We start from the raw sequence: 11678 nt of genomic DNA, 5'->3' as shown, positions 1-11678 counted from the left end.
CCACGTATGCACTTATATCCACACGTACGCACTTATATACACACGTACGCACTTATATACACACGTACGCACTTATATACACACGTATGCACTTATATACACACGTATGCACTTATATACACACGTATGCACTTTATATACACATATGCACTTATATACACACGTATACACTTATATACACACGTATGCACTTATATACACACGTACGCACTTATATACACACGTAATGCACTTATATACACGTATGCACTTATATACACACGTACGCACGCTACTCAGCCACTTCCTCCCATCAGGGAGCTCAGCTGTGCTGTGAACAGTCTGTTTGGATGAAGTGAAAGATATGAGTCAAGGTGGATTTTGATTTAATCTCTCTCTCTCCCTCTCTCCCTCTCTCTCCTCTCTCTCTCTCTCTCTCTCTTAAAGCATGTTGTGGTAAGTTTTAGAGCACTCAAGTAGTTGTCTTATTTAAAACAAAAAATGACATTTCACGTGACAAGTTGTCGATTCACATGAGCACCACAAACCCTCATTTGATGCGAGGTCTACAGCTTGGGTAGCACAATACCTTGGCCCAACCTATTGACCCTTCACTGTACCCTCTATACTTCATCCCAACGTCCCCTCCCCCGGCCCAACCCTGGGCGTTCCCAGTGTGCAGGTGCGGACCGGTGAGGCTCCTGTTTGTGCTGGACAGCTCGGAGAGCGTCGGGCTGCAGAACTTCACCTTGGAGAAGGAATTCATCATTCGCATCATTAACAAGATGGCACAGTTCAACAGTAACAACAAGGTGTGGGGATGTTTTTTCAGTGGCAAAACAGCTCGGTTCATCTCATGTTAAACCAGCTCGGTTCATCTCAATGTTAAAACAGCTCGGTTCATCTCATGTTAAACCAGCTCGGTTAATCTCATGTTAAACAGCTCGGTTCATCTCATGTTAAACCAGCTCGGTTAATCTCATGTTAAAACAGCTCGGTTCATCTCATGTTAAACCAGCTCGGTTCATCTCAATGTTAAAACAGCTCGGTTCATCTCATGTTAAACCAGCTCGGTTAATCTCATGTTAAAACAGCTCGGTTCATCTCATGTTAAAGGAGTAGTTTATTTAGCATCATAATCCATATACACATTTTGACGAATTGTGGTCCATATCAACATTTTGACAGACTGTGCACTCTTGAGATATTAGTGTTCATTGCTCAGGTCACAGATCTCTATATATGCCCTAGAGATCCATTTTATACTTAGTTGTGACCTGAGCTATAAACACTAATATCTCAAGAGTGCACAGTCTGTCAAAATGTTGATATGGACCGTTGTATATGACCATAAATAACCGTGTACTGTAACAGGTGCTAAATACCAAACTACTCCTTTAAGTGTTACCTCTAATCCAATGTTACCTTAATTTATGTAAACATAATATGTCTGTGTAAATGTGTGTGTGTGTGTGTGGTGTGCATGTTTGTGCATGCATATGTGTGTGTGTGTGTGTTCAGAATGAACCCAGCTCTCGCGTGGGCATTGTCCAGTACAGTCACGAGGGGACCCAGGAGCTGCTGTCCATGGACGACCCCACCATCACCTCCATGACGCAGCTGAAAAGGTCAGTGGAAGTGTTGAGGACCTGCTGTAATCTCTGGTGTCAATCATACTTCACTCACTCATGTCATTAGCAACTTTCCGCTCTATTACAACCAGCAAGAGGTTTTTCAACGCGCTTGCTCACCGGATACTGTTCTTAATTCCTCCGTCACCATGTTCGCTGAACGCCTGTCTCTGTAGTGCTGTGAAGAACATGCGCTGGATTGCTGGAGGCACGTTCACGGGGGAGGCGCTGGACTTTTCCCGCACGGCGTTCGGCAGCTCCCAGCTCTCCCGCAAAGTGGCCATCGTCCTCACCGACGGCCGGTCGGACACCCGCGACACCAAACCCCTGTCCTCACTCTGCTCCCTGCCAAATACAAAGGTAAAGGGGAACAGAGAGCAGCACACAGACTCTGAGACTTTGAGTCTAGGAGATACGGCTGGGTTGAAGGGGCAGGGTTGAAGAGTTACTGGGTTGAAGAGTTACTGGGTTGAAGGTTTACTGGGTTGAAGAGTTACTGGGTTGAAGGGTTACTGGGTTGAAGGGTAACTGGGTTGAAGGGGTGAGATGAAGGGGTGGGATGAAGGGGTTGGGATGAAGGGGTGGGTTGAAGGGGTGGGTTGAAGGGGTGGGATGAAGGGGTGGGTTGAAGGGGTGGGTTGAAGGGGTGGGATGAAGGGGTGGGTTGAAGGGGTGGGATGAAGGGGTGGGATGAAGGGGTGGGTTGAAGGGGTGGGATGAAGGGGTGGGATGAAGGGGTGGGTTGAAGGGGTGGGATGAAGGGGTGGGTTGAAGGGGTGGGTTGAAGGGGTGGGATGAAGGGGTGGGTTGAAGGGGTGGGATGAAGGGGTGGGTTGAAGGAGTGGGATGAAGGGGTGGGATGAAGGGGTGGGTTGAAGGGGTGGGATGAAGGGGTGGGTTGAAGGGGTGGGTTGAAGGGGTGGGATGAAGGGGTGGGATGAAGGGGTGGGTTGAAGGGGTGGGATGAAGGGGTGGGTTGAAGGAGTGGGATGAAGGGGTGGGATGAAGGGGTGGGATGAAGGGGTGGGTTGAAGGGTTCCTGGGTTGAAGGAGTGGGATGAAGGGGTGGGATGAAGGGGTGGGTTGAAGGGGTGGGTTGAAGGGGTGGGATGAAGGGGTGGGATGAAGGGGTGGGTTGAAGGAGTGGGATGAAGGGGTGGGATGAAGGGGTGGGTTGAAGGGCTGGGTTGAAGGAGTGGGTTGAAGGGGTGGGATGAAGGGGTGGGATGAAGGGGTGGGATGAAGGGGTGGGTTGAAGGGGTGGGTTGAAGGAGTGGGATGAAGGGTTACTGGGTTGAAGGGTTACTGGGTTGAAGGGTTACTGGGTTGAAGGGGTGGGTTGAAGGGGTGGGATGAAGGGGTGGGTTGAAGGGTTCCTGGGTTGAAGGGGTGGGATGAAGGGGTGGGATGAAGGGGTGGGATGAAGGGGTGGGTTGAAGGGGTGGGTTGAAGGAGTGGGATGAAGGGTTACTGGGTTGAAGGGTTACTGGGTTGAAGGGTTACTGGGTTGAAGGGGTGGGTTGAAGGGCTGGGTTGAAGGGTTACTGGGATGAAGGGGTGGGTTAAGGAGTGGGTTGAAGGGTTACTGGGTTGAAGGGTTACTGGGTTGAAGGGTTACTGGGTTGAAGGGTTACTGGGTTGAAGGGTTACTGGGTTGAAGGGTTACTGGGTTGAAGGGTTACTGGGTTGAAGGGGTGGGTTGAAGGGTTACTGGGTTGAAGGGGTGGGTTGAAGGGTTACTGGGTTGAAGGCTGGGTTGAAGGGGTGGGTTGAAGCCCTGGGTTGAAGGGCTGGTTTGAAGGGTTACTGGGTTGAAGGGGTGGGTTGAAGAGGTTGGGTTGAAGGGGTGGGTTGAAGGGCTGGTTTGAAGGGTTACTGGGTTGAAGGGGTGGGTTGAAGAGGTTGGGTTGAAGGGGTGGGTTGAAGGGCTACTGGGATGTGTTTGGGTAAGCGAGGCCTACCCTGGCATATGGGAGAAAAATCCACTGCGGGTAAATCCTGATATTAAAGCAATCCAAGTTGTAGAAGTGCCAGGCCAAAAAAATAATCTAGGCCAAATGCTAACTTTAATCAAGGGTGTGTAACATGATATATCTGTATAAAACTGTGTATGTCATGTGGTATTGATGCTGTGAGTTGCGCCAGAGGACGAAGAGATCGGGTTTGGGATGGAGATTTAGAGATTTAGGCAGTCGGATTTTAGAAGTGCCAACCAAACCCACTGAGGTTGGACTTAATGTCTGTGGTGGTGGTGGTAGCCCTGGCGTTCTGAGACTGATGTATAGTCTATTGCACATTCTATCTTTTAAAAAAAAAACAGTTTCTCTTAATTTTGTCCTTCTTGGACATGGTCAAGTCAAAACGACAGCCTGCCCCATATCTCTGCCCCTCAGGTGGTGGGCGTTGGCATCGGTGACATCTTCAGAAGGGCGGCCTACACCACCATGCTGGAGGAGATCACCTGTCACGGCACGGCCAAACCGGGGATCTACCTGAAGATCACTGACCACTCCCAGCTCCTGGATGAGTCCTTCTTCAGCAAGGTCACAGACTACATCTGCCAAGGTCATCTGTCTATATGATACAGTCTTCGCACAGTTGTACTACTATAGAATAGTTAATGTAGCGTGTGGATAGCATTGTTTCTAACATGGAACTACAATGAAGGGCTTGGTGGAAAACCATCTCATCTAACTCTGTTGTGTTTTCAGATACAAAGTGTCCAGATCACACTTGTCCTGGTAAGATGATACTTATCCCTTGAGCTAGTTCAGTATGATGTGAACTAGCCGTCTCCCAGTTAAAAGTGGCACATGTAAATTAATTGCGGTGAAGATTGACTTTCCCTTTAGTGTAGAAATGTATGTTGTTCTTCAAACGCTCTTCCGTCTTCTTCCGCGAAGCCGAGTTCCAGGAAGCCACAGACGTGGTGTTCCTGCTGGACGGCTCATCCAGCGTGGGCCAGGGGAACTTCCTGCGGAGCCGAGCGCTGGTGGAGGAGGCGGCAGCCTGGCTGCTGTCCCGGGCGGGCGGGGGGTTGCTCCGCCTCTCTGTCCTGCAGTACAGCGCCGGTCAGCGGCAGCGCGTCGAGGTCCCGTTCACTGCCAGCGCCGAGGACGTGCGAGCCGGGCTGGCGGCGGCGCGCTACATGGACGGAGCCACCGACCTCCCCGCCGCCCTGTCCTTCCTCTCCTCCACCCTCCAGAGGGAGGCCCGGCCCGGGGTCGCCAGGAAGGCGGTGGTCTTCACTGACGGGCGGTCCAGCGGCGCCACCCGGGCCGCCGTACCGGGAGCTGCGGCCGGCGTCCTGGCACAGGGCACGCGGCTGCTGGCAGTGACCGTGGGCGAGGACTTTGACGAGACGGGGGTGTGCCAGCTGGTGACGGGGCAGGAGAGCGGCTTCAACTACGGCGTCGTGGACGGTCGCATCCAGTGGGTGGCGACGTACGGCGATCTGGCGAGACCTGCGGTCAAACAGAGACTGGCCAGGATGCTGGCGGAGGTGTGAACATCTGGACCCCGTTAGTGTCATGTTATTGTGCCTGTGATAGTGGAAATGTCATGATGTTCAGTAGCATGCTGTGTTGTGGTTCTCCCTAGAAGCTGTGCATGGGTCACTGATGTCCTTTATGCTTCTATGATGGAGACGATGCTTTGTGACTTTTAGTAGCCTAGGCAACAGACAGATTGTTTGTTATAGTGTGCAAAGGAAATCTGTACATCCACAACCAGCCGGTGTTAAACTATTTGAATACCAGACTTCAAATGGCCACAGTGACACAGAGGAACGTGTAAACAGATATAGAGCAAATTGAAAACAAGTATTTTTGTCAACCCATTAAAGTGTGTGATTGCATACTGAAGCTGTTACAGTGTTGGGAGGGTGGGGCTGGTTTCTGGACTGGGCTGCTGGATTCCTAATCAAACACAACTCTCCAGTCTTCCACATCTAAGAACACACAGACACTGGCAACACAGCAGAGGAGGAGTGAGCTTGGGGCAAAGACAAGTTGAGTTTTGAAAACAGCAGAAACAGCAGAAAAAGTAACCTGGGAGCAGGATAGAATCCTCCACTGAGGCAGGTTAGGGTGTGTGAGGGTTAGGGTAGGGTGTGTGAGGGTTAGGGTAGGGTGTGTGTGAGGGAGGGTAGGGTGTGTGAGGGTTAGGGTAGGGTGTGTGTGAGGGAGGGTAGGGTGTGTGAGGGTTAGGGTAGGGTGTGTGTGAGGGAGGGTAGGGTGTGTGAGGGTTAGGGTAGGGTGTGTGTGAGGGAGGGTAGGGTGTGTGAGGGTTAGGGTAGGGTGTGTGTGAGGGAGGGTAGGGTGTGTGAGGGTTAGAGTAGGGTGTATGTGAGGGAGGGTAGGGTGTGTGTGAGGGTTAGGGTAGGGTGTATGTGAGGGAGGGTAGGGTGTGTGAGGGTTAGAGTAGGGTGTATGTGAGGGAGGGTAGGGTGTGTGTGAGGGTTAGGGTAGGGTGTGTGAGGGTTAGGGTAGTGTGTGTGAGGGTTAGAGTAGGGTGTGTGTGAGGGTTAGGGTAGGGTGTGTGAGGGTTAGGGTAGGGTGTGTGAGGGTTAGTGTGTGAGGGTTAGGGTAGGGTGTGTGTGAGGGAGGGTAGAGTGTGTGAGGGTTAGGCTAGGGTGTGTGAGGGTTAGGGTAGAGTGTGTGAGGGTTAGAGTAGGGTGTGTGTGAGGGTTAGGGTAGGGTGTGTGAGGGTTAGGGTAGGGTGTGTGAGGGTTAGAGTAGGGTGTGTGTGAGGGTTAGAGTGTGTGAGGGTTAGGGTAGGGTGTATGTGAGGGTTAGGGTAGGGTGTGTGAGGGTAAGGGTAGGGTGTGTGAGGGAGGGTAGGGTGTGTGTGATGGAGGGTAGGGTGTGTGAGGGAGGGTAGGGTGTGTGAGGGTTAGGGTAGGGTGTGTGTGATGGAGGGTAGGGTGTGTGAGGGAGGGTAGGGTGTGTGAGGGTTAGAGTAGGGTGTATGTGAGGGAGGGTAGGGTGTGTGTGAGGGAGGGTAGGGTGTGTGAGGGTTAGGGTAGGGTGTGTGTGATGGAGGGTAGGGTGTGTGAGGGAGGGTAGGGTGTGTGAGGGTTAGGGTAGGGTGTGTGTGATGGAGGGTAGGGTGTGTGAGGGTTAGGGTAGGGTGTGTGTGAGGGAGGGTAGGGTGTGTGTGAGGGAGGGTAGGGTGTGTGAGGGTTAGGGTAGGGTGTGTGAGGGTTAGGGTAGGGTGTGTGAGGGTTAGGGTAGGGTGTGTGAGGGAGGGTAGGGTGTGTGAGGGTTAGGGTAGGGTGTGTGAGGGTTAGGGTAGGGTGTGTGAGGGAGGGTAGGGTGTGTGAGGGTTAGGGTAGGGTGTGTGAGGGTTAGGGTAGGGTGTGTGAGGGTTAGGGTAGGGTGTGTGAGGGTTAGGGTAGGGTGTGTGAGGGTAAGGGTAGGGTGTGTGAGGGTTAGGGTAGGGTGTGTGTGATGGAGGGTAGGGTGTGTGAGGGTTAGGGTAGGGTGTGTGAGGGTTAGAGTAGGGTGTATGTGAGGGAGGGTAGGGTGTGTGTGAGTTAGGGTAGGGTGTGTGAGGGTTAGGGTAGGGTGTGTGAGGGTTAGGGTAGGGTGTGAGGGTTAGAGTAGGGTGTGTGAGTTAGGGTAGGGTGTGTGTGAGGGTTAGGGTAGGGTGTGTGAGGGAGGGTAGGGTGTGTGAGGGAGGGTAGGGTGTGTGAGGGTTAGGGTAGGGTGTGTGAGGGTTAGGGTAGGGTGTGTGAGGGAGGGTAGGGTGTGTGAGGGTTAGGGTAGGGTGTGTGAGGGTTAGGGTAGGGTGTGTGAGGGTTAGGGTAGGGTGTGTGAGGGTTAGGGTAGGGTGTGTGAGGGTAAGGGTAGGGTTTGTGAGGGTTAGGGTAGGGTGTGTGAGGGAGGGTAGGGTGTGTGAGGGTTAGGGTAGGGTGTGTGAGGGAGGGTAGGGTGTGTGAGGGTTAGGGTAGGGTGTGTGATGGAGGGTAGGGTGTGTGAGGGAGGGTAGGGTGTGTGAGGGTTAGAGTAGGGTGTATGTGAGGGAGGGTAGGGTGTGTGAGGGTTAGGGTAGGGTGTGTGAGGGTTAGGGTAGGGTGTGTGAGGGTTAGGGTAGGGTGTGTGAGGGTTAGGGTAGGGTGTGTGAGGGTTAGGGTAGGGTGTGTGAGGGTTAGAGTAGGGTGTATGTGAGGGAGGGTAGGGTGTGTGAGGGTTAGGGTAGGGTGTGTGAGGGTTAGGGTAGGGTGTGTGAGGGTTAGGGTAGGGTGTGTGAGGGTTAGGGTAGGGTGTGTGAGGGTTAGGGTAGGGTGTGTGAGGGTTAGGGTAGGGTGTGTGAGTTAGGGTAGGGTGTGTGTGAGGGTTATGAGGGTTAGGGTAGGGTGTGTGAGGGTAAGGGTAGGGTGTGTGAGGGTTAGGGTAGGGTGTGTGAGGGTTAGGGTAGGATGTGTGAGGGTTAGGGTAGGGTGTGTGAGGGTTAGGGTAGGGTGTGTGAGGGTAAGGGTAGGGTGTGTGAGGGTTAGGGTAGGGTGTGTGAGGGTTAGGGTAGGATGTGTGAGGGTTAGGGTAGGGTGTGTGAGGGTTAGGGTAGGGTGTGTGAGGCGGGTTAAAATGTCTGACAAATCAAGCCAGTCAATGCTAGATTCAGCCATTTCCATGCCACTTTTGTCCAACTGCTGAAGAGCAGGCGATCGATAATGAAAAATTAGCACACTTTTGAAAGTAGCCACACAGTAAATGCAAGGAAAACAAGGTCTGTTTTCAATTGTCAGTTTTAAAATGTTTATTAAAAAAATAATCCAAATAGAAAACTATACATAAAAATGTTGCTCAAGAAAAAAAAAAAAAACAGTACATCCATCAGTCATTCGACCCAGTGGGTATTTGTTTGTGTGGCTCTAGTCAACAGAGGTCAAATGGCTCTAGTCAACAGAGGTCAAATGGCTCTAGTCAACAGAGGTCAACGCTCCTCTGATACACTCATGATGCCAGATCACACACACTGGATTTAAAGCAATACAAGGGCACCTAGTGTCACACGGTCACTGTCTGACACTCACCGTCCATCTGAGGAGCCCTTTGCTCAATCCATAGGGTGATAACCAGGTGGAAGAATCACAGACCCCCCCCCCTCCCCCCCAGTCGCTAACGGTGCTAGATTGCAGCACTGTTAGCTTCGTCATAAATTAGCCTGGTCGTACTAATTGGGCTGCGCTGTGGCCGTCATGGACATTCTAAGAGCGGGCTGTGGCAGAAGCAGGTTTGGACTGATCTGGCTAACTATTGAGATGCCTCTATAGAGAGATACATATATCCTATACAGAGATGCATATACCCTATAGAGATACATATACCCTATAGAGAGATGCATATATCCTATAGAGAGATGCATATATCCTATAGAGAGATACATATATCCTATAGAGAGATGCATATATCCTATAGAGAGATACATATATCCTATAGAGAGATACATATATCCTATAGAGAGATACATATATCCTATAGAGAGATGCATATATCCTATAGAGAGATGCATATATCCTATAGAGAGATGCATATATCCTATAGAGAGATACATATATCCTATAGAGAGAGATACATATACCCTATAGAGAGATACATATATCCTATAGAGAGATACATATATCCTATAGAGAGATGCATATATCCTATAGAGAGATGCATATATCCTATAGAGAGATACATATATCGTATAGAGAGCACTTGGGCTACAGGTTACTGCACAGCTGGATCAGTGAAAGAGCATTTGAACAGTACCACACGGGTCAAGAAGGTGAACTCTTAAGACGAGCTTAGCAGAGCAACAGTGATCAAAGGCCTATTACCCCTTTCTTGACCACTTGAAAGTGGTTCTACATATTCTTGGGAGTCATTTGTCGAATTAAAACAAGCTGTTAAAATATGTAGGTGATGTTCATCTAGACATTCGTCTAGACTAGTGGTACTGTACGGATGCCCACATTCAAAAGCAGCGCATGCAATGACAACAAGGTCACAATGTAGAAAACAGACATAAAAATGTTAGCATTTGCAATTGACTGCATTAAACATCTCCAATAGGTGACAGGTCTTTACAAAAACAAGGACAGAAGAAATCCAAATGAATAATAACTGAACAGGCAGCTCTGACACACAACCAAGGAAGAAATAATTGTTGGTCATTTTGTTTCTGAAATAAACATTCCTCAAATGAAAGACTACCATAAAATATTCCTAAAAGGAATAGTTTGTTTGCTTTCCATTTCCTGTAAGCCAGCATTATTCTCTGGGTATTATTTATGTAAACACTGCTTCAGTAAACAAAAAATAATTTTCAGACTTGCAGCCACTGTACACTTTTTACAGTTAAAAATAAGACTGGGTGCATTTGGAAAAAGTTAAACATTGAAATAAGAACACTTGTGAGTACAAGCTATCCAGTCAAGTTAGATTAGAGACTACCTTCAAGAAAAGAGAATGCATTATTTAGAGTATTCAAACAGGGCTATGGCACTAGCAACAGGCAAGCAGGTGATGGTCAATCAAATGGTCAGTGAATACTGGTGTGGATTTTTGGCACGATTTGATCTGCTGTCGGTACATCCAGAGAGCCCATATTGCACAGATCAAGATACTCAAGCCAATACTCCGATGAGGAGATTCCCCTAAAATTCAACTAAAATGTGAAATAAATAAAAAGTGCACAAAATTAAGGAGATTGTACAAAAGTGAAACAGTAAACAATGTGGAAGAGAAGTCCCTTTGTTGCATTGCCCTATAATGCCTGCTGTGCCAAGGCCAGACGACAACAATAAACACAACAAAGAAAAGGAAAGAAGAGTGAGATTTCCAGACAACCACAACCTGGTACATTCAAAGGAGTCGTCACAGTTTAAGCTCTTCACACGCTGTGATTGTGCCGTCACACCAGAGGAGGGGGCGGGGCACGCGGCCAGCTGCATTAGAAGGTTGCGTCATAGTGCTACACAGACATGGTGGTTTTGATAATGCTGGTCTGGTCTCGTTCCTTGGGTCACGTTGTGGTGAATTCAGACAGAAGATGATCTAAAACACAACTTGAGCGCTGTGTGGTTCCATCAACGACATATTGAGCTAATCATGTAGCCTTTGGAACTTCCTGAACTAAACCCACTCTGGCTCTTTCGTCATTGGCCAGGGCCAGACAGAGGGGCGGAGCCACCCTCACCTGCTAAGGCTGATTGGTAGACTGTCCCTCTTCCTGTGGTGTCGAGCATTGCGGTTGTACTGAGGGTGGTTCCGGACCCCCAGGGAGGGGGTGTAGCCATGGTTATAGTCATAGCTGAAGTTGAAGCTGTGTGGTTGGACAGTCGGACTGTGGTGATGGCTCACGCTGTACTTCTGTCCATGGGGGCCGCCTACCTTCATGTGTGGATGTGGGCTGGGTGCTGTGGGTCTGGGGGCGGCCAGGGTGGGGGTGGTGGGAGGCGGGGTGAAGCGCTGGACGTTGTTGGGCGCCTCTCGATAAAACTGCCCGTCAGGCAGAGAGTGGACCGGCACGTTTCCCGGGAGGGTTATTTTAACCTGAAAAAGAGGGCGTGGTTTGAGCATGTCCTTCTTGAAGGCTAAAGTGGTCGCAAATGCTTCTGGACCAAAATGTGCATTAAAAAGGAGCATTTGGTGCGGCAAAGTGAGCTAAAACAGACTAGTTCCAAAACCGTGGTGGGAGGAGCTAACCTGGGGTCTGACGGGCAGGAACGCAGCTGAGTGATTGGCCCTCCCGTCGGGGAAGTGGAGGACAGGAGGCAGGGGGGCCAGGCTGAGGGGGCGGAGCTGCAGGGGAGGAGCTCCACTGGGAGCGGAATCAGACTCCTGTTGGGAAAACCAAACATCTTGGAATTAACAACTCAACCATAGATTAATGACAGAGATTAATGCAGTTTTTAATTTTTAATTTTATTTCAGGGACAACATACAAATACATTAGTCTCCTTAGAGATTAATGATGGCTGCTGAAATGTTCCACTCAAGAGCAATAATGTTCTAAGACATCTGGCATATTAACAGCTGCCGAATTATTCCATCCGAGCAATAATGCTCTATGACATTT

General features: G+C 50.0%; 1 protein-coding gene across 1 annotated transcript in view; it reads left to right on the top strand.

Moving 5' to 3' along the window:
• Positions 1–5118, top strand: part of LOC311326414 (collagen alpha-1(VI) chain-like) — a gene marked incomplete at both ends in the record, with an annotated part of 27887 nt that extends 22769 nt beyond the window's left edge. The window contains 6 exons of the mRNA XM_084459307.1: positions 655–791; positions 1501–1607; positions 1787–1970; positions 4004–4175; positions 4322–4351; positions 4514–5118. Of these exons, the coding sequence (XP_084315433.1) occupies positions 655–791; positions 1501–1607; positions 1787–1970; positions 4004–4175; positions 4322–4351; positions 4514–5118 (1235 nt within the window). The remainder of the gene's footprint in view (positions 1–654; positions 792–1500; positions 1608–1786; positions 1971–4003; positions 4176–4321; positions 4352–4513) is intronic.
• Positions 5119–11678: the final 6560 nt, after the last annotated feature.

The sequence above is a fragment of the Borostomias antarcticus genome (genome assembly GCF_949987555.1).
Source record: "Borostomias antarcticus genome assembly, chromosome: 27".
Lineage (NCBI taxonomy): Eukaryota > Metazoa > Chordata > Actinopteri > Stomiiformes > Stomiidae > Borostomias > Borostomias antarcticus.
The sequence above is the reverse complement of the archived record's forward strand: the minus strand, read 5'-3'. Positions and strand labels throughout refer to the sequence as shown.